Here is a 21,377-nt window from a genome sequence, read left to right as displayed (position 1 = left end):
TGATTTATTTATAGAAAAATCACGTTGCTAACATGAAGTCTTTTAGGAATAAGTTTGCTGAAATTTGTTTGTCAATAATGTTGCGAATTCCTTGGCAGAATGTCTTTGTAGAGATTAGGAAAATGACTTTTTAACTAGGAAAGTTACATTTTAATTTTTAGGTGGGCCCCACTTTTGGGGATTTGTCTTGCCCAAAGACACCTTAATGTGCTACATATCCTAATGACAAATGAGTCATCAAATTGGGCTTAATTTGCTGCCACCTTGGAGTTTAATGCTTATCCAAAAGTGGTTAATTAATCACCCAATAATTCCTTAATTACCTAGGTAATCTCCCGTTACCAATAATTAATCAATTACCAATATAATTAAGAATTATCTCAAATTACTTAAAATACTACTCATTTTTTAACATAGCTTATACACCTTACTATCATGGTCATGTGGTACCTTGTATGGCACTAGTCCATAAATACTGGGTATTGTAGCTTGGACCGTATTTATCTAAAAATGTCAAACTTCGATGAAATTCACTTTCTTCGATTCGTTTACCCGTTCACTTTCACGAATTTACTTGTCGCTTGTTTGAAATAGCATAATACTTATAATCTCAATATAATCTCATTCCCGAACTTACATCAATTAACTTACGATGAAGCTTTAACATACGAAAATGTGAAATGTAATATCTCATTTCCGAGCTTCCATCAATTTACTTATGGCGTACTTTCACGTACGAAAACGTGGGGTGTAACAGTGCTATGGCATTGGAGCGTTAGAAGTGATTTCTTCGCTGACATAATATATTTGGGGCATTGTGTATGCCGCCGTGGTAGATTTGGGCCATTGTGTATGCTGTCGTCGGCTCATTGGGGTATTTGGTTAATTTATTTCGATGCCATTTATGACAAGTCCTAAGTGTAGATTGTGCTGAAATATATAGTATTGTTGTTGAATAATTGTTTGGACCTTATAGAGTAATTATATGGTAAAAGAATTTATGTGTATATTATTTTTGTGCTCGTTGTTTTTTTTCCACTTGTTCCAGAGGTATTCAGAGTGGCAGGTCGAGGATCTTACTGGATTATATTTACGTATAACTCACTCCTTACCTGCTTGTCTATGCAGATACTATTGGTGAAGACGTAGCTAATAGCTGACGAGTTCGCTACAGTTGATTCAGTTAGAGAGGTGAGCCACCGCATTGTTCGTGGAGGCTTCTAAAACAATCTTTATTATTTATTCATATGATGTCTTCTGCAATTCTCTTAGATTCTCTGTGGTCTAGTGTGGCATTTGGGCTAGAGTTTCAATTTAATATTTCGAGATATTAATTGTTCGTAATTAATTTTCAGATTATTTGGATACCCATTTAATTAATCAAATGCTACAAATTAATGGCTAAGGTATAAAGTATGTTTCCCCTGGCGGATGGTGTAGTTTGGGACGTGACAGTATGTTAGAGATAGATATCTGTAAAAAATATAATTTGATAAATAGAGATATTATAGATCTTAACAAATGCGAGATGCATGTTAATTACAGTTGAGCAACATCCATACATCTGAAATAAGGCCTTTCTAAATGAAACCTATAACGTTAAGAATCTCTCAGTCCTAGCGCGCAAATAATAGGATGCAATTTATTTGACTCAAAAGATTTTTAACTCTTTTTAAGCAAATCAATCAAAGATGAAGGGGTAAATCGTAGTCAAAGATAATAAACTCTAGCATGATTGTAGTAGAGAGATAATAATAATGGAGAGAGAGAGAGATTGATAGATAGATAATAGAAGTAGAGAGAGAGAGATGATATTAATCTTGTGTCTTCCGAACCTCTCTTATTACAAGGCTGAAACCCCTCTTATATACTGAGAGGTTTTCCTTCATTATGAGGACGACAAATTAAGATATATCTGCCCTACAGGACCTAATGCTAATGCGACAGCGTCTTTCCTTTTGCCTATAGGTCGTACCCTTGTGTCGACACATGGGTTTTCGGCCACTTATAATACTCGCTATAGGCCGTGGTCAATCAAATTTGGACCCATACAGTTAGTCCCTACGCTCGTCGAGGTCGTAGCGGGATACGTCCTTGGTGAGTGTACTTGATGTCTTCCTTAGGAGGAATTTAACTCGCTGAGGCATTATGACATGACCAGTGAAAGGTGGTAGTCATGTTTGGGGGGATGTCTGAGAGTACATGCCACCCTGGGTGACGTCAGCCTTCGCATGCATCATCATTATGAGGATTTTTTAGGTAGAGGACTAATGGTTTTGGCGCTTGGTCTCCTGCGCTGATTTGAAACCTGCCACCTCGATTCTGGAACCACCCAACCCTATAAATAGGTGAGGGGTTCGATTCCTTTGAAAAACTTTGGCCATTCTTGAGAATTCTCTGGTCTTCTTCTTCTGATCTCGTATTTCTTTGTTTTCATTCCTGACCGGAAGTTCTCCTCTTTCACTCCATTTGTTTGGTTCAGTTCTTTCAAACAAAATCATGTCGAGGTCTCGTCGAACTAACGAAGAGGTTCCTGAGGCCGCTCCGTCGAACGCAGCACCTCTTTCTGTCAGCGGAGAGGTGGAGATGGAAGTGGGTGACAGTCCTCTTACAGTAAAGGCTTTACTATCGAGGCATACCCTGTTTCGAAATAATTTTCTCAGGGACCCGCCCCCCTACTCTGAACCCAGTGCTCTCCGAGACGAATCAGACTCATCTCGATGTCCTCCGTATAAAATATGGTATTCCTGCCCACGTAGAGATGGAGTTGGCGAAGGGAGATTACGTTGACGTTCATAGGCCTGGGTATTGTACCTTCTACGAATACCTATTTGTGATCGGCTACACCCTACCTCTCTTTCCTTTAGCGGACGAGTTCTATAGATTCTATCATGTTTGGCGGCTCAGCTTACGCCGTACACACTTAAGGTGCTTCTGCTACTGGCTAAGTACGCGGAATTGTCAGAGTGCGATGTCTCCGTTCATCATCTTTTGCACTTATTTTCGCCCGGTTTCCTTAGGGTAACCATGGTGCACCTAAGACTTCGTGGAACAAAGGGGTTTGTGGTCGGGACGGACGACCGGGCGAGCCGTAAATTTTGGCATAAGTACTTCTTCATCAAGACTGAGCACGTTGTTTTTATCTCTGCCAGGTTTCTAGAGAGGTGGAATAAAACTCGTAAGTATCTTAGTCCATTAGATTTCCCATCTTCCGCAATTATTGTAACTTCTGGTCACTTGTATTGTAGCTATGACTCGTCCTCCCCAGCCCGTTATTGGTCTTAGGAACTGGGTCGCTGGCCTGTTGCCCCATGTGGAAGAGACTCGAACTTGGTCTACCTTCGTACAACGTTATGGCCCTAAAGTTTCCTCAGGTAAACCTCTAATTTACTACCTCGTTGATCGTTCGACCCTGCTTAACTGTATGATTCTCTGTGACGACAGGTTGGGGAGCTTCTAGGCGGAGGGCTCCAGTCCCTGCTTTTAGGCGGCCCGCTGCTACCATGGACACTCGATACATTTTGTGCGAGTCTGTCCGGGAGGGTCGTCCTCTACTTCTTCAACAGGGGGACACGTCTATAAATGCAGCCATGAGATAATCGGCCTCGTTGGCACCGGCCCCACATCCTATCGATGAATCTTCTAATGGTGACGAGCTGTTAGAGAGAAAAAGGAGAAGGTTGGAGTTGGGAAAGGGTGTGGCCACTGAAGCTGATGGAAGTGAAGCGTCTCGAATGGTTGCCGGTATGGCTTTACAGGTAGGTTCCTTTTTCTCTTCTTTTTGTCGGGGGAGTGGTGTAGAAATGGCGTATTTTTCTAACTTTTCTTTTCTTTTATCAGACCCTCGTCCTGGAGGTGGAGAGAGATCGTCATGAATGAAAGAGGACGGGCCTCTACAAGAAGATGTCGTCAAAATACCATCAGTACCATGCTAAGCACCGGGCGATGTCTGACATCTACCATCAGGATCCCAAGTTCCAGATGTTCTGCGAGGACTTAAGCAGTAGGATGCCCAATTGGAGCGTAGGGTTGAGGAGATGAAGGAGAGGGACGAGGAGCTTATGAGGGCCATCGCCCGCAACAGCGAATTAGAGGCCCTTCTTAAAGCGAATGAGGATGAGCTTGAGGTGAGTCAGGGGGTAACGGCAGAAAATGCTGACTTACAGTAGAAGGTACCCGGCTTGAACGCCAAGCTGCGTGCTAAGATAGTGGAGGTCGACGGACTTAAGGGCGAGTTGAATGCCGATGCCGACAAATTGGCCACTGCCATTTCCGAGACGGTCATTTTGGAAGATGCCCTCCGCATATCCAGGTCGGAACTCGCCGGGGAAAGGAAGCCTCCGATCATCGAATTGCAGAGTTTGAAAGGCATATTGGGGAGCTAGAGGCGGAGTTGTCCGCATTGCAAGGGCAAATGGCCTGCTGACGGCAGAGGCAGCAAATAGTCATTCTCGGCCCTCCACATCTCGTCCTTTGGCCAGCCAGAGCTTGCCTCGTCGCTTGTATGAGTTGTGGATTTATGCAGAGGCTCGACTTGATGTACATAGAGCTTTTCATGCTGAGGGCCGGGCGACGGAGGTGGAGGTTCAGGAAGCGCATGCTGAAGCATGTGCAGCCCGCCAGTCATGTGGGTACGACCCTAATACTCCCAATGGGAGGGTGTCACTTCTGATGAAGTGAACCGTCTTGACTCGGATTCGTGGTATGAAGTTGCCTACCTTACTATAGATGACGTGTAGTTCTAGTTTGTACGTTTATTTTTTGTTTGGGAATTTTTGGTTGTAGGTCATACCAGGGCCTGTTTGTAGGGACGAATGTACATAATATTTTTGTTGTAATATAAACTTTTTTGCCAATTTGTTTATTTGTCGCTTTTTCCTTTTTAGTTTATTGCATGATAGTCTTTGTTGGGATATTGTTTCGATTACAATTAAAAACAAATCTCGTTGTGGTTTGAACGAGGTCGAACTAGTGTCGATGTCCTTGGCCATTACGATGTTGCTTCGACTGTCGTCGAAGTAGTATCCCGTCGTGGCTCGAACGAGGTTGAACTAATATCAATGGACTTGGCCATTAGGATGTTGCTTCAACTATCGTCAAAGTAGTATCCCGTCGTGGTTCGAATAAGGTCGAACTAATATCGATGGCCTTGTCCATTAGGATGTTGCTTCAACTGTCGTCGAAGTAGTATCCCGTCGTGGATCGAATGAGGTCGAACTAATGTTGATGGTCTTGGCCATTAGGATATTGTTTCGACTGTCGTTGAAGTAGCATCCCGTTGTGGTTCGAACGAGGTCGAACTAATGTCGATGGCCTTGGCCATTAGGATGTTGCTTCGACTATCGTCGAAGTAGTATCCCATCGTGGCTCGAACGAGGTCGAAATAATTTCGATGGCCTTGGCCATTAGGATGTTGCTTCGACTGTCGTCGAAGTAGTATCCCATCGTGGATCGAACAAGGTCGAACTAATGTCGATTCCCTTAGCCATTAGGACGTTGCTTCGACTGTCATCGAAGTAGTATCCCGTCGTGGTTCGAACGAGGTTGAACTAATGTCGATGGCCTTGGCCATTAGGATATTGTTTTGACTGTTGTTGAAGTAGTATCCCGTCGTGGTTCGAACGAGGTCGAACTAATGTTGATGGCCTTGGCCATTAGGATGTTGCTTCGACTATCGTCGAAGTAGTATCCAGTCGTGGCTCGAACGAGGTCGAACTAATTTCGATGGCCTTGGCCGTTAGGATGTTGCTTCGACTATCGTCGAAGTAGTATCCCATCGTGGGTCGAACGAGGTCGAACTAATGACGATGCCCTTGGCCATTAGGACATTGCTTCAACTGTCGTCGAAGTAGTATCCCGTCGTGGATAGAACGAGGTCGAACTAATATTGATGGCCTTGGCCATTAGGATATTGTTTCGACTCTCTTTGAAGTAGTATCCTGTCGTGGTTCGAACGAAGTCGAACTAATGTCGATGGCCTTGGCCATTAGGATGTTGCTTCGACTATTGTCGAAGTAGTATCCCGTCATGGCTCGAACGAGGTCGAACTAATTTCGTTGGCCTTGGCCATTAGGATGTTGCTTCGACTGTCATCGAAGTAGTATCCCATCGTGGGTCGAACGAGGTCGAACTAATGCCGATGCCCTTGCCCATTAGGACGTTGCTTTGACTGTCATCGAAGTAGTATCCCGTCGTGGTTCGAACGAGGTTGAACTAATGTCGATGGCCTTGGCCATTAGGATGTTGCTTCGACTGTCGTCGAAGTAGTATCGCATCTTGGTTCGAACGAGGTCGAACTAATGTCAATGGCCTTGGCCATTACGGTGTTGCTTCGACTATCATCGAAATAGTATCTCGTTATGGTTCGAACGAGGTCGAACTAATGTCGATGGCCTTGGCCATTAGGATGTTGCTTCGACTATCATCGAAGTAGTATACCATCGTGGTTTGAACGAGGTCGAACTAATGTCGATGGCCTTGGCCATTAAGATTTTGCTTCGACTGTCGTCGAAGTAGTATCTCGTTGTGGTTCGAACGAGGTCAAACTAATGTTGATGGCCTTGTCCATTAGGATGTTGTTTCGCCTGTCGTTGAAGTAGTATACCATCGTGGTTTGAACGAGGTCGAACTAATGTCGATGGCCTTGGCCATTAAGATTTTGCTTCGACTGTCGTCGAAGTAGTATCTCGTTGTGGTTTGAACGAGGTCAAACTAATGTTGATGGCCTTGTCCATTAGGATGTTGTTTCGCCTGTCGTTGAAGTAGTATCCCGTCGTGGTTCGAACGAGGTCGAACTAATGTCGATGGCCTTGGCATTAGGATGTTGCTTCGACTATCGTCGAAGTGTATCCCGTCGTGGTTCGAACGAGGTCGAACTAATGTCGATGGCCTTGGCCATTAGGAGATTTGCATTTCATACAATGGAGATTGAATTTCGTTCATACAATGGAGATTGAATTCCGTTCTACAATGGAGATTGAATTCCGTTCATACAATGGAGATTGAATTATGTTCATACAATGGAGATTGAATTGTGTAGTCTCTTCATTACTTAGACCCAAAGATCGTATCGATGGACCAAAGTGATGAACAACGTTCCGATCCATAAGGTATCCCCTTTGCTGCTCGTTAAAAACCTCCCCGAGAAAACCCGATTGGAACAAAACTCGGGTGAGGGATAAAGAGGATGACTTAGGTGACGCCTTTCAGAAGTGGAAGTACTTGAGATGGGCGACGTTCCAGTTGTTTTGGAGTAGTTTTCGCTCCATTGTTTCCCATTGGAATGCTCCTTTGTTTGTTGCTTCTATGATTTTATACGGTCCATCCCAGTTTGTTCCTAACTTTCCCTCATTCGGTTCTTTTGATGCCAGTGTTTTGGCTTTGAGGACGTAGTCACCAACTTTGAGTGATCTTACCTTGGCTTTTTTGTTGTAGTATCTCTCTACTTGCTGCTTCTGGGCTACCATTCTTACGTGGGCCATGTCTCTCCGTTCTTCAACTTCATCTAGGTTTTGTAACCTACTTTCATCGTTATTTTCCCCGCTAATATGGGAGTATCTCAGGCTGGGTTCCCCGACCTTGACAGGTATGACTGCGTCAGTCCTGCAGACTAGTGAGTAGGGCGTTTCACCTGTGCTGGACTTTGGCATAGTTCGGTATGCCCATAACACTTCAGGTAGTAGTTCGGGCCATAGCCCTTTAGCTTTCTCGAGCTTCTTTTACAATATGTTTAGTATCACTTTGTCGGAGGAGTCGGCTTGGCCGTTGGCGGCAGGATGATATGGCGTGGAGAGTATTCGCTTGATGTGCCATTTTTCGAAGAAGTTGGTCGTTCTCTTTCCGATGAACTGGGGTCCATTATCACAGCTTATTTCTTTGGGGATGCCGAGATGGCATATAATATTTTTCCATATAAAGGCGATGACCTCTTGTTCGCGTACCTGAGCGTATGCACCTGCTTCCACTCTTTAGAGAAATAGTCAGTTAAAACCAAAAAAAAAACGTACCATTCCTCGTCCTGCAGGAAGAGGGCCAACTATGTCCATTCCCCACTTTATGAAGGTCCATGGCGAGGGGACAGAATATAGGAATTCTCCTGCTTGATGTATCATAGGGGCGTAGTTTTGGCATTGCTCGCATCTTCGGACATAGTCTGCGGCTTCCTTTTTCATAGTAGGCCAAAAATAGCCGGCACGGATGAGGTATCGAACGAGGGAACGATTCCCTATATGGGCGCCGCAATGACCCTCGTGTACTTCCTCTAGTACCTGTCTTGTTTGGTGCGGTCCGAGGCATTTGGCTATGGGGCTGCCAAATGTTCTCTTGTAGAGGTCGTGATTTACCAGGCTGCATCCAGTTGCTTGTACCCAGAGTTTCTTGGCTTCTTTTTTGTCTTGCGGGAGTGTTCCCTCCTATAAATAGGACACAAGGCAGTTACACCAGTCCCAAGTTAGGTTTAGAGAAAGTACCTCGGCGTGGTCTATGGCTGAGTGAAGGAGGGTGACCACGTTTTCTTTGTTAATATTCTTGATGGCCACAGCTAATTTGGCGAGGCCATCCGCTTTGATGTTCTGTGCCCTAGGAATCTGGTCGAGGCGGCATTTGTCGAACTCCGGCAGTAGTTTATGGATTTCCGACTGATACCTCTGTAGTCTCCGCTCTTTGAGTTGGAATGTCCCGGTGACTTGATTTACAACGAGTTGAGAGTCGCATTGGAGGATGAGTCGTCGGGCGCCGTATTTGAGGGCTAACTTCAGACCTGCAATCACAGCCTCATACTCGGCCTTGTTGTTAGTCATCTTGGGGCATCGTATGGACTAGCGAATTACTTCGCCCGTAAGGGCTTCGAGGACGAGTCCCAATCCCAATCCTGAGGCATTCGAAGCACCATCGATGTAGAGGGTCCACAGGTCAGTACATGCGGAAGCGCGAAGTGCTTCTTATTCCACCTCTGGAAATATTCTGCGCTGAAGTCGGTGATGAAATCGGCGAGCACCTACGACTTAATGGCAGTTCACGGTTGGTAAGTTATGTCATGCTCGCTGAGTTCTATTGCCCATTTGGCGAGTCTGCCTGAAAGCTCGGGTTTATGCAGGATACCTCTTAAGGGGAAGGTTGTTATTACTTTTATGGGGTGACATTAAAAATATGGTCTAAGCTTTCGTATAGATACGACTAGCGCCAGAGCAAGTTTTTCAAGGTGAGGGTACCTTGCCTCGGCATCTTTAAGGTTTTGCTGATATAGTAAATAGGAGATTGCGTACCTTTGTTTTCGCGAACCAAGACTGCACTGGCAGCGACTTCGGATACTGCCAAATATACGAGCAGACATTCACCTGGGTCCGCTTTGACAAGTAGTGGTGGTGAGGATAGGTACGCTTTTAGTTTCCTCAGGGTGTCGATGCATTCCTCATTCCATTGCAGCCCGTGATCTTTTCTTAGTACATTGAAGAATTTGTGACATCAGTCCAAGGACTGTGAAATGAACCTCGACAAGGAGGCTATTCGCCATGTTAGCTTCTGTACTTGCTTTTTGCTGGTCAGTACCTCAGGTATTGTGTCAATAGCTTTGATATGATCCGGGTTGACTTCGATCCCTCGTTGTGATACGAGGAAACCTAAGAATTTTCCTGATGTCACGCCGAAGGCGCACTTTTCTGGATTCAACTTCATCCCGTACTGCCTCAATATTTTGAATGCTTCTTTCATATGATTGATGTGGTCCTCCTTCTTTGCCGACTTTACCAGCATATCATCAATATAGAGCTCATCTATCTTGCCGAGCTGTTCCTTGAACATTTTGGTGACCAATCTCTGGTAAGTGGCCCCTACGTTCTTGAGTCCGAACGGCATCACTTTATAGCAGTAAGTCCCTAGGTGAGTGATGAAAGTCGCCTTTTCCTGATCCTCTTCGGCCATTAGAATTTGGTTGTAACCGAAGTAGGCATTCAAAAAACTCAACAATTCGTGCCCCTTTGTCGCATCGATCAGTTGGTCGATATGGGGTAACGGGAAGGAGTCTTTTGGGCATGCCTTGTGTAAAGCCCCGAAATATTTTGCCAAGTAATTTAAGATTTTGTGGTGCCAAGGTAGGCTAATTATTTTATTTTGTGTGCAAATGAGGATTCATGATATAATGGATATCAATTGGATATGTTAATAAGCGTATAAGTCATATTATAAGTGAATTGGGGTCTAAGGAGAGGCCTAAGTCTAAGCCAAGTTGGAAAATTTCATAATAGACTAAAGTTGTAAATGAGTGCGCACAAGACCTCACTTTGGACAATCATATCTCCAGTTATATAAAGAATTGTGTGATGCAAAACCTATCGAATTAAAGCCCTTTGGGTCTAGTTTCCAACGCATCTTACCGTTTGTCATTTGGAGGTGTATACAAAAAGTTACGATCATTTTACTGGGCATGTGTCATTAGCACGGCCGCACATATTGCGAAGTATTCTGCCTCGTTAGCGCGGCCTTAGCGCGGGTGCGCTAGTGGCAAACCTCTAAAAACACCTAAGGACGGGAAATTAGAGGATTTAAGTCATTTTTCAAGACTAGGGCACCCTCTCCATCCCCAATCCGACCAAGGCATCTAATTGCACACCTAAGGTGAGTTTTTAAGTGTGTTTTCATGGTGATTTCACTTCCCAATCACTAGTTACAACATCATTTTGATTGGATTTCATAGGATTTACTCAAAATCTCAAGAACACCCCAAAGTTGTCTTTCAAGATTTGGTCTACAAGAGGTAAACTTTTACCCTTAGACTTACATATATGGAGTTATTATGGAATTATGAGTATGAATCAACTATTACAACTTATGGTATGGTGATTGGAAGCCATAAATTCCAAATTTAAATACATGACCATGGTAGGGATTTAAAGGTGATTACTTGATGGAATTTTGTTGGTTGGGTGTGAATGGTTGATTACACATGTGGTGTTAGGAGTATAAATTGTTAAAGAATAATGGTGGGATGAATTGTTGGTTAATGGTGATAGTTGGATGAACCAATACTATAGTTATGAGGTGCAAATATTTATACCTACAAGGTGTTTGATAATATGCCTAAATGGCTTAAGTTATAGAATTTATTACTAATTTGTGTTCAATTTTGTTATGTCTCGAAGTAGATGGGAATTGCTAGAATTTCGGAATGTTGTAGTAACTTAAGGAAAAGTTCTTTGAGGTACGTATGGTTAAAACCCCCTTTTATTAGAAATTGAGCTCCGTTGGCATTTACGAAAGTGTGGTAAGATTTGAATTGGTTAATGTATTGATTGTTATTGCGCATTAATTGATTTGCAATTAACTACACATATACGTGAAGGATGTGCCTCAATGTGAGTAATGTACCATTCTTGATAATTAGAGAAGTATGAAGAATACAATTATGTGTTGAAATGCTTAGGCTATAAGCCAAGATAGAAACTGAGAATTATTCATGCTAGCTATGTGCCCACTTACCTGTACTGCAACTTGAATTACTTTTGTATATGCCTATGATCACAACCTGCAAGATGAATACTGAAAATGGAAAACGATGTGATAATGGTGGCCCTGAGTGCTAAGGAATTGATATGATATATATGAAATAAAGATTCAGATGTGATGACTAATGAGAATGGAACAATGCCTAGATAAGGCGGCCTAGCCGATCGGGTCGTGATCGGATACCATGCCGCACACATGGTGGTAATGTGCTGATATTGAATTTCGGATAAGGGAAATGTAATAGTGATTAAGATATATGCCTCCAATGAGGCAACCTCGCTGGTAGGGTCATGATCGGACTCCGATCAAGATAGCGGTGGTATTGAGAACAGTGATGAAGATATGAAAGAAATGCCCCAAATTAAGTTTTGGAAATTATATGAAGGATTGAATGAATTGCATATTTGATTTACTCATGTGATTTACTTGTACTTGCTTGATAGTTCTTTCAAGTAAGATGGTGTTTAGTTATACATACTAGTGCTATTCGAAGGCACTAACGTCCTTTTTGCCGGGGGCGCTACATTTTTTTTATGAATGTAGGTGGCTCCATTGCAGATAGTGCCGATCGCGCATAGCGGAGTACCTTCTTCTCAAAGTCTTGGTGAGCCCTTTTCTCCTTCAAGGGGTTATATTGTACATCCTCTCACTTTTGAGGTATAGTCGGGGCCTTGTTGCCAGCATTGTTATCACGTCTTTTGTATCCTTAGAGGCTCTGTAGACGTTTGTGTGAGTTATGTATGGGTATTAGATAGGTCAATGGACCATGTTGTAACCTTGTACTCTTGCTTTCTTCTACACTATAACTTGTATGGAACCTTGGAAGTTTAACCACGTTTTAAATGTTGTGATATAATATGAACTAAGATGTTGAATGTACTATCTTTCCTAGTTTAAATAAAGGTAAGCATGGCTTCCTTATTCCTATCGAGTTGGGTAGATAGCGGCTGATAAGGCTTGCTCAGTTGGGTTCACTCGATTGAGCGCCGGTCGCGCCTCCCGAAGTTGGGGCGTGACAAACGTGGTATCAGAGCCTAAGGTTTTAAAGTGTCCTAGGATGTCTCGGAGCCGTGTCTAGTTGAGTCCTTTTTATCGGTGTGTTGTCGACCACATCTATAAGTTGGAGGCTACATGGACATTTAGGAATGTTACCCTTCTTCAACACTCTAGATCGTGCGATAAAGCTTGACTATAAGATTGTCTTCTAACTCGTGTGTTGAGATTCAAGATAAGTTTAAACGCTCTTTCGTCTAATTCAAGTAATGTTGTCATATGGAATGACCAATGGGCAAAGGCCTGAATATTAAGGAGATGGCATATGTATCATGTTGAACGAATGGTACGAATATATGAGGTACGTACATAGTATCAGAAGCATACTTTATTCAAGAAAGTGTTAAAAATGATTGTGACCTCCAAAGAAACATTGAATTGATAAATGTTATATAAGCTTGAATAGCACATGTGGGTAGTGTGAGAAGTATGTAAATGATCCTAAGGTGTGAAAGAAAACTGGTTATATAAGCACGTGATATATAGGAGACATGACCAGGAGATTAATGATGAGATTGCAAGTCTCTCCCAGGAGACAAGAAGTTATGAAAGGAGAGTCAATTGAACCCACGATGAGAAGACCCCTGTACAACGAACTTTATAAAAATCCCGAAGTGTACGAACTGATATTATACTCCTAAAGGATATTGATATGAGGAAATGGAATCCCAAGCCCGTGTGGCTAAAGAAGAGCAGAGAACTTATGAGGTTAATACCATTGTGACTTCAATCTCCCTAATAGTTGAACATATATGAGAGGGATAGAGAAAAGATACATATGTCCATGAAGTTGCTAAATTCAGGACTTGTGTCGAAATACGGGGCATTCGCCCCAAGTGGGGGAGGAAGGGCCATAGTGAGGCAACTTAAAGACAATGAAACAAGAGTAAGACCATGTAGATATGATGTTTGTATATTTTGTTGAAGACATGCGTAGTCTAGAAAAGTGATAATGGATGACGTGATTATCTAATGGATATGCTAATTATAGGCTGCTAGTCCCCCAAAAAGGGTGGAAGGTTAAGGAATGTAAATTCTTCATTCAAGGCAATGTGAATGATAGGGTCAACGATCCTAGAAACTCAGAGTAGGTTTGTAAATGGGTTCTATACTTGTTAGAGGGCCAGGGACAATGCAACCTAAAGAAGTACTATAGATCAAAGGTGAAAATTTTGCGAGTTTTTACAATGGGTTAATCATGGAATTGCTATTCAACTAAAGTTCCAAGACATTAAGAAAGGCATAACGAGTGGGAAAAATAAACGTGATGCTATAATAACCCAAGAGGGTATTTGGGCTTGATGGAAATCTTACAAGCAAATAAGTGTTAAGTGATATGCGGATGAACATACTTTCCCACGGATATCCTCACAAGAGTTAAGAGGTGAGCATGATGAAATAACTAAGGGAAAAGACCACCTAACATATTGAAAAGTGCATGGCTATTCACTAGCTATGAAGAATGAGGTGAGAAGAAATGGGGAAAAAACTTATAAATTGAGATGGTCATGGTTATCATAAAATATCTTGTATCAGAATGGTGGACTCGCTTAGAGCATAAGTGTTAATAAAAGTTATAAAGGACTAACTGTAATGCAACCAACTTGGGTGATACCAAATATCAATTAAAGGATCTAGAGATAGTTCATGTCTACATACAATGGAAAGAGAGACTACTGGAGGTGAAGTTGTGGTATGATAAACCCACTCAACCAGGCACAATGATGTTACAAGTTCACGGGAGGTAGACAAGTGTGTGGCACAATAAGGCTATCAATTATGCACTATGAGCAAAATAGAATGGGAATAAATGTTCCAGTTAGAAAGAAATGATGGTACCAGCATATTGTCCAGGCCAAAGGGCGATAAAAAAAAGGGGAAAGACAACACAATCTACCCAAGGGGCAAATGAAAGCTTCAAAATAGATTGAAAGAGGATGAACACTTGTTACGGACCAGACATGTTTAACATGGTAACTCTTAAACCACAATATCAGGGAACTCTATTGGTAGCTACAATACGGGGAATGAGGTGAGTTACTCATCGAGGATAGAATCAGGTGGACTAAGTTTTACACTTAAGAGTAAAATCAAAGGTCGTTGTTGAAGAATTGAGGAGGATCTCAAGTTTCATAGAATGCCCTTCTCGGGCCAGTGACTCTTCCTAAATTGTACACATATAAAGGGTGTTGATATGTGTTTTGGGCGGTGTTTAACCATAAAGAGCTATCGTGATAATATCACAGGGGAAGTAGTGTGGTTTCTTAAATTCTATAAGGCACATATGGGGAGAAGAGATTGGCTAAGAAAAGGCGGAGCATAATATTACCTTACATTTGATGCAATGTCATGCAGGTTGAGGATATTAAGGTATGTGCGCAGGCTAGAAGATGTTATTCCTTTGAAATAAAAAGGTCCTATAAGAAAACTCATTCAGTAATGTCTTTTGTTGAGAGTTTGGAAGAGCAAGTTGCACGTTTTCACAGAAGATGGTAACCATATCAAGGAAATTATTGAAGAACTCAATTTCTAGGAAGTCATATGTAATAGAAATGTGATATAGATGGTTCGCTATTGATGCAACATGGCCAGGTGATCGCTTATGCCTCTAGGCAAACCAAGAATTATGAAAAGAACTATCCAACCCATGACCTAGAGCTGGCAGCAGTGGTGTTTGCGCTAAAAATTTGGCAAAATTATTTGTATGGGGTCCATGTGGATGCATTTATAGATCATAAGAGCCTTTAATATATTTTCAAGCAGAAAGAGTTGAATCTGAGGCAAAGAAGATGGCTAGAGTTACTCAAGGACTATGACATCGACATTCTCTATCACCCGAGAAAGGCTAATATCGTGGCAGATGCACTTAGTCGAAAATCTATGGGGAGTTTGGCTCATTTGGGGGCATATCAAAGGCCGTTAGCCAGGGAGGTTTACCAGTTGTCCAGTTTGGGAGTTCGCGTTACGGACTCTAGTGAAGGAGGGGTAATTATACAGAATAGGGCTGAATCATCGCTTGTAGAGGAGGTGATGGAAAAGCAATACAATGATCCATTGTAAGCACAATTGAAAGAGGGGATTCACAAACACAATACCACAACTTTTTCCTTTGGCATGAATGATGGTACTCTATGGTACCAAGACCGCCTATGTGTTCCTGATATCGACGGTCTTCGGGAAAGGATCATGGCAGAAGCTCACACATTCAGGTATTCCGTGCACCCCAGTTCTACAAAAATGTATCATGATCTCAAGGAAATTTATTGGTGGAACAACATAAAGAGGGATGTGGCGGATTTTGTAGCAAAATGTCCAAATTGTCAACAAGTGAAGGCCGAACATCAAAGGCCCGGTGGATTGACTCAAAGCATAGAAATTCTAATGTGTAAATGGAGATGATCAATATGGATTTTATAGTAGGGCTTCTGCGCACTCCCTGCAGGTTCAACTCAATTTGGGTGATCGTTGATTGACTCACAAAATCAACGCACTTCTTGCCAGTTAAATCTACCAACATAGCGGAACAGTATGCTCAGTTGTATATCAAAGAAATAGTTAAGTTGCATGGCAATCCAGTCTCAATCATTTCAGATTGAGGGGCTCAGTTCACGGCCAACCTTTTGAAGAAATTTCAGCAAGGTTTGGGTACGCAGGTAAACCTTAGCATAACTTTTCATCCACAAACCGATGGGCAAGCAAAGCGGACTATTCAGACGCTTGAAGACATGTTGCGTGCTTGTACTATTGATTTCAAGGGTAGTTGGGATGACTATTTGTCACTCATAGAATTTGCTTACAACAGCAGCTTCCATGCTAGTATCCAGATGGCACCATTCAAGGCATTGTATGGTAGGAGATACAGGTCTCCCATTGGGTGGTTCGAGGTTGGAGAAGCAGAATTGATAGGGCCGGACCTCGTGTATCAGGCCATGGAGAAAGTCAAGATTATTAAGGAGAGGTTGAAAATTGCTCAGAGTCGCCAAAAGTTTTATTCGGACATTCGTCGCAGAGATTTAGAGTTCAAAGAAGATGATTGGCTATTTTTGAAGGTTTCCCCCATGAAGGGCATCATGCGATTCGGGAAGAAAGGGAAATTAAGTCCGAGGTATGTTAGACCGTACAGAATCATTCAGAGGATCGGTCAGGTGGCATACAAGCTCGAGCTGCCACCCGAGATGTCGTTGGTACATCCGGTTTTCCATGTGTCTATGTTGAAAAGGGTAGCAAGAGATCCGTCCGTTATTGTGCCAATTGCAGCTATTGAGGTTAATGAAGAACTATATTATGAAGAAATTCCAGTTGCCATTCTTGATAGGCAAGTCCGAAAATTGAGAAATAAGAAAATTGCCTCTGTAAAAGTGTTATGGCGGAACCAGCAGGTTGAGGAAGCCACTTGGGAAGCCGAGGAACAAATGAGAAAGAAGTACCCAAATTTGTTTGAATAGTTATGTAATAGCTTTTATGCATTTGGTTCCTATGAACTCTTATCTTTTGATTTGATTTATGTTAAACTATTCCATTTTGGTAAATATATGTTGCCTATGCGGCCATGGTTGGTGTTGTATAAGTTATGTTATGCCTATGGAACATGTATATGTTGTTAGGATATGTATCTGGGACCCTCTGACAGGTGGATAGTCCTAGTTACAATGGAAACTCTGCCGAAATTTCTGAAAAATTTGGGAGTTAAAGATGTGTGAGAAAGGAGATAAGTTATACTAAGTATTTGCAGATTGACTCCAATTATCATTCGAGGATGAATGATCCTAAGCGGGGGAGAATGTAAAGCCTTGGAAAATTTTGCCAAGTAATTTAAGATTTTGTGGTGCCAAGGCAGGCTAATTATTTTATTTTGTATGAAAATGAGGATTCATGATATAATGGATATCAATTGGATATGTTAATAAATGTATAAGTCATATTATAAGTGAATTGGGGTCTAAGGAGAGGCCTAAGTCTAAGCCAAGTTGGAAAATTTCATAATAGACTAAAGTTGTAAATGAGTGCGCACAAGACCTCACTTTGGACAATCATATCTACAGTTATATAAGTAGTTGTGTAATGCAAAACCTATCAAATTAAAGCCCTTTGAGTCTAGTTTCCAACTCATCAAACCGTTTGTCATTGGGAGGTGTACACAGAAAGTTACGACCATTTTACTGGGCATGTGTCATTAGCGCGGCCGCACATATTGCGAAGTATTCTGCCTCGTTAGCACGGGCGCGCTAGTGGAAGACCTCTAAATACACCTAAGGACGGAAAATTAGAGGATTTAAGTCATTTTTCAAGACTAGGGCATCCTCTCCATCCCCAATCCGACCAAGGCTTCCAATTGCACACCTAAGGTGAGTTTTTAAGTGTGTTTTCATGGTGATTTCACTTCTCAATCACTAGTTACAACATGACTTTGATTGGATTTCATAGGATTTCTTCAAAATCTCAAGAACACCCCAAAGTTGTCTTTCAAGATTTGGTCTACAAGAGGTAAACTTTTACCCTTAGACTTACATATATGGAGTTATTATGGAATTATGAGTATGAATCAAGTATTACAACTTATGGTATGGTGATTGGAAGCCATAAATTCCCAATTTAAATACATGACCATGGTAGGGATTTAAAGGTGATTACTTGATGGAATTTTGTTGGTTGGGTGTGAATGGTTGATCACACATGTGGTGTTAGGAGTATAAATTGTTAAAGAATAATGGTGGGATGAATTGTTGGTTAATGGTGATAGTTGGATGAACCAATACTATAGTTATGAGGTGTAAATATCTATACCTACAAGGTATTTGATAATATGCCTAAATGGCTTACGTTATAGAATTTATTATTAATATTGGCCCTATTGAATGTTGTATTGTAGATTGAAGTTACTTAAGTGTATTGGATCATTGTAGTATCATTAAGGGGAAAATTTCAGGTATGTATGGCTAAAACCCCCTTTTATTAGAAATTGAGCTCCGTTGGCGTTTACGAAAGTGTGGTAAGATTTGAATTGGTTAATGTATTGATTGTTATTGCGCATTAATTGATTTGCAATTAACTACACATATACATGAAGAATGTGCTTCAATGTGAGTAATGTACCATTCTTGATAATTAGAGAAGTATGAAGAATACAATTATGTGTTGAAATGCTTAGGCTATAAGCCAAGATAGAAACTGAGAATTATTCATGCTAGCTATATGCCCACTTACCTGTACTGCAACTTGAATTACTTTTGTATATGCCTATGATCACAACCTGCAAGATGAATACTGAAAATGGAAAACGATGTGATAATGGTGGCCCTGAGTGCCAAGGAATTGATATGATATATATGAAATAAAGATTCAGATGTGATGACTAATGAGAAAGGAACAACGCCTAGATAAGGCGGCCTAGCCGATCGGGTCGTGATCGGACACCATGCCGCACACATGGTGGTAATGTGTTGATATTGAATTCCGGATAACGGAAATGAAATAGTGATTGAGAAATATGCCTCCAATGAGGCAACCTAGCCGGTCGGGTCGTAATCGGACTCCTCTCAAGATAGCGGTGGTATTGAGAACAATGATGAAGATATGAAAGAAATTCCCCAAACTAAGTTTTGGAAATTATATGAAGGACTGAATGAATTGCATATTTGATTTACTCATGTGATTTACTTGTACTTGCTTGATAATTCTTTCTAGTAAGATGGTGTTTAGTTATACATACTAGTGCTATTCGATGGCACTAACGTCCCCTTTGTCGGGGCTCTACATTTTTTTTATGAATGTAGGTGGCTCCATTGCGGATAGTACCGATCGCGCCTAGCGGAGTACCTTCTTCTCAAAGTCTTGGTGAGCCACTTTCTCCTTCAAGGGGTTATATTGTACATCTTCTTATTTTGGACTTTCACTTTTGAGGTATAGTCGGGGCTTTGTTGCCAGCATTGTTATCACGTCTTTTGTATCCTTAGAGGCTCCGTAGACGTTTGTGTGGGTTATGTATGGGTATTGAATAGGTAAATGGACCATGTTGTAACCTTGTACTCTTGCTTTCTTCTACACTATAACTTGTATGGAACCTTGGAAGTTTAACCACGTTTTAAATATTGTGATATAAAATGAACTAAGATGTTGAATGTTCTATCTTTCCTAGTTTAAATAAAGGTAAGCATGGCTTCCTTATTCCTATAGAGTTGGGTAGATAGCGGTTGATAAGGCTTGCTCAGTTGGGTTCACTCGATTGAGCGTCGGTCGCGCCTCCCGAAGTTGGGGCGTGACACCTTGTTTAGATCGGTGAAGTCTACACACATTCTCCATTTCCCGTTCTTCTCTTTGACCATGACCACATTGGTGACCCACTGGGGGTATTTCGATTCTCTGATGGAACCATTGGCGAGCAATTTGTCCACTTCTTTGTTGACCGCTTCGTTGATCACGACATTGAATTTTCTCCTCATCTACCGTACCGGCGGATAGAGTGGGCTGACATTCAATCTATGAATGGCGATGTCCTTTGGGATCCCTGGCATATCTGAGTGGGAAAAGGTAAATAAATCGGCGTTGTTAGTTAAAAATTCACGATACTTTCCTGGCTTTGAGAGGTTGTGCCCGATGTAAGCCTTTTTTGTGTTGTCGGTGTCGTCCAACTGGACTGGGTTGAGGTTCTCTATAGTTGACTTGCAGGATTCTATGATGTCTGGGTCTCTAATGGCCTCTGTTGGTGGGTCGGGTTTAGTTCCTGACATGGCTAATTTTTATGCCTCCGCACTTGCTCCTTTCAGCTGTTTGGTGTATGTGCAATCTTGGGCGATTCGATAGCATTCCTGGGCAGTGCGCGATTCGCCTTGGATGCTGAATATTCCCCACGGTGTGGGAAATTTGATCACTTGATAGAAGCTTGGGGGGATGGCTCGCATGGTGTGTATCCATGGTCGCCCTATGATGGCATTATAGGTTGTTTCCTGGTTCATGACATGGAATGTTATTTCCAGCGTGGCTCTCCCTGCTAAGACTGGCAGTGCTATTTCCCCGGATGTCCGCTCTACTACATTGTTAAAACCCGTTAGTGTTATGCAACACGGTATTATTCTATCCTCGAGCCTCATTTGCATGAGAACTCTCCGGTGGATAATACATAGGCCGCTTCCGTCTTCTACCATGATTCTTTTCACGTCTGTATCAGCGATGTGTAATGTTATAACCAAAGCATCATAATGAGGGAAAGACAAATCGTCGGCATCTGACTTTTCGAAGATGATACTGTCTTTGAAGTCGTCATAGCGTTCGTGGGAGACCGTCCGTTTGAGTTTATGCGTGGTGGTGAGCTTCACATGGTTGATTACTGAATCGACGCCACCGCCAATGATCATCTGTATGGTACATGCCGGTGATGGTGGCTTTGAGGGTCCTTGAGATGGGTCACGTCCTCTAGCGAAGTTCGCCCTTCCTTTATCGCTGAGTAGTTCTTTCAGGTAGCGCTGGTTCAACATCCTGACCACCTCTTGCCATAGACCTATGCAATATTCGGTCTTGTGTCCTCTTTCCTGATGGAACTCGTAGAGGACATTTGATCTTCTCGCGCTTGGGTCCGATCTCATTTTTTGTGGCCATTGTACCTTCGTGCCTAGTTTCTCTAGTGCGTATACTATCTCTGAAGGGGAGATACAAAAGTTATGAGCAGATAATAGTGGAGTCATACCTCTATCATTTCGAAGGTGTGCGGTGTGTCGTAGCACGACATCTGCATCCCTTGGAGGAGGCGGGGTTAGTTGTTCTAACATAAGGCTGATTCCTTTCGCTGGGTTGGGACGTTTAGATCGTCTTCATCTGCCCTCACCTCGGTG

The 21,377-nt window shown here is 42.2% G+C and overlaps 2 protein-coding genes across 2 annotated transcripts; both read right to left on the bottom strand.

The window, feature by feature from the left end:
* Positions 1-7,205: 7,205 nt before the first annotated feature.
* On the bottom strand, positions 7,206-7,649 carry LOC142182034 (uncharacterized). The gene has a single exon (XM_075255890.1). The coding sequence runs from the start codon at positions 7,647-7,649 to the stop codon at positions 7,206-7,208; it is 444 nt and encodes a 147-aa protein (XP_075111991.1).
* Positions 7,650-20,288: 12,639 nt separating this feature from the next.
* Positions 20,289-21,131, bottom strand: LOC107812618 (uncharacterized). The gene has a single exon (XM_016637762.2). The coding sequence runs from the start codon at positions 21,129-21,131 to the stop codon at positions 20,289-20,291; it is 843 nt and encodes a 280-aa protein (XP_016493248.2).
* Between the last annotated feature and the right edge of the window lie 246 nt (positions 21,132-21,377).

The sequence above is a fragment of the Nicotiana tabacum genome, chromosome 6 (assembly GCF_000715075.1).
Source record: "Nicotiana tabacum cultivar K326 chromosome 6, ASM71507v2, whole genome shotgun sequence".
NCBI classification, from domain to species: domain Eukaryota; kingdom Viridiplantae; phylum Streptophyta; class Magnoliopsida; order Solanales; family Solanaceae; genus Nicotiana; species Nicotiana tabacum.
The sequence above is the reverse complement of the archived record's forward strand: the minus strand, read 5'-3'. Positions and strand labels throughout refer to the sequence as shown.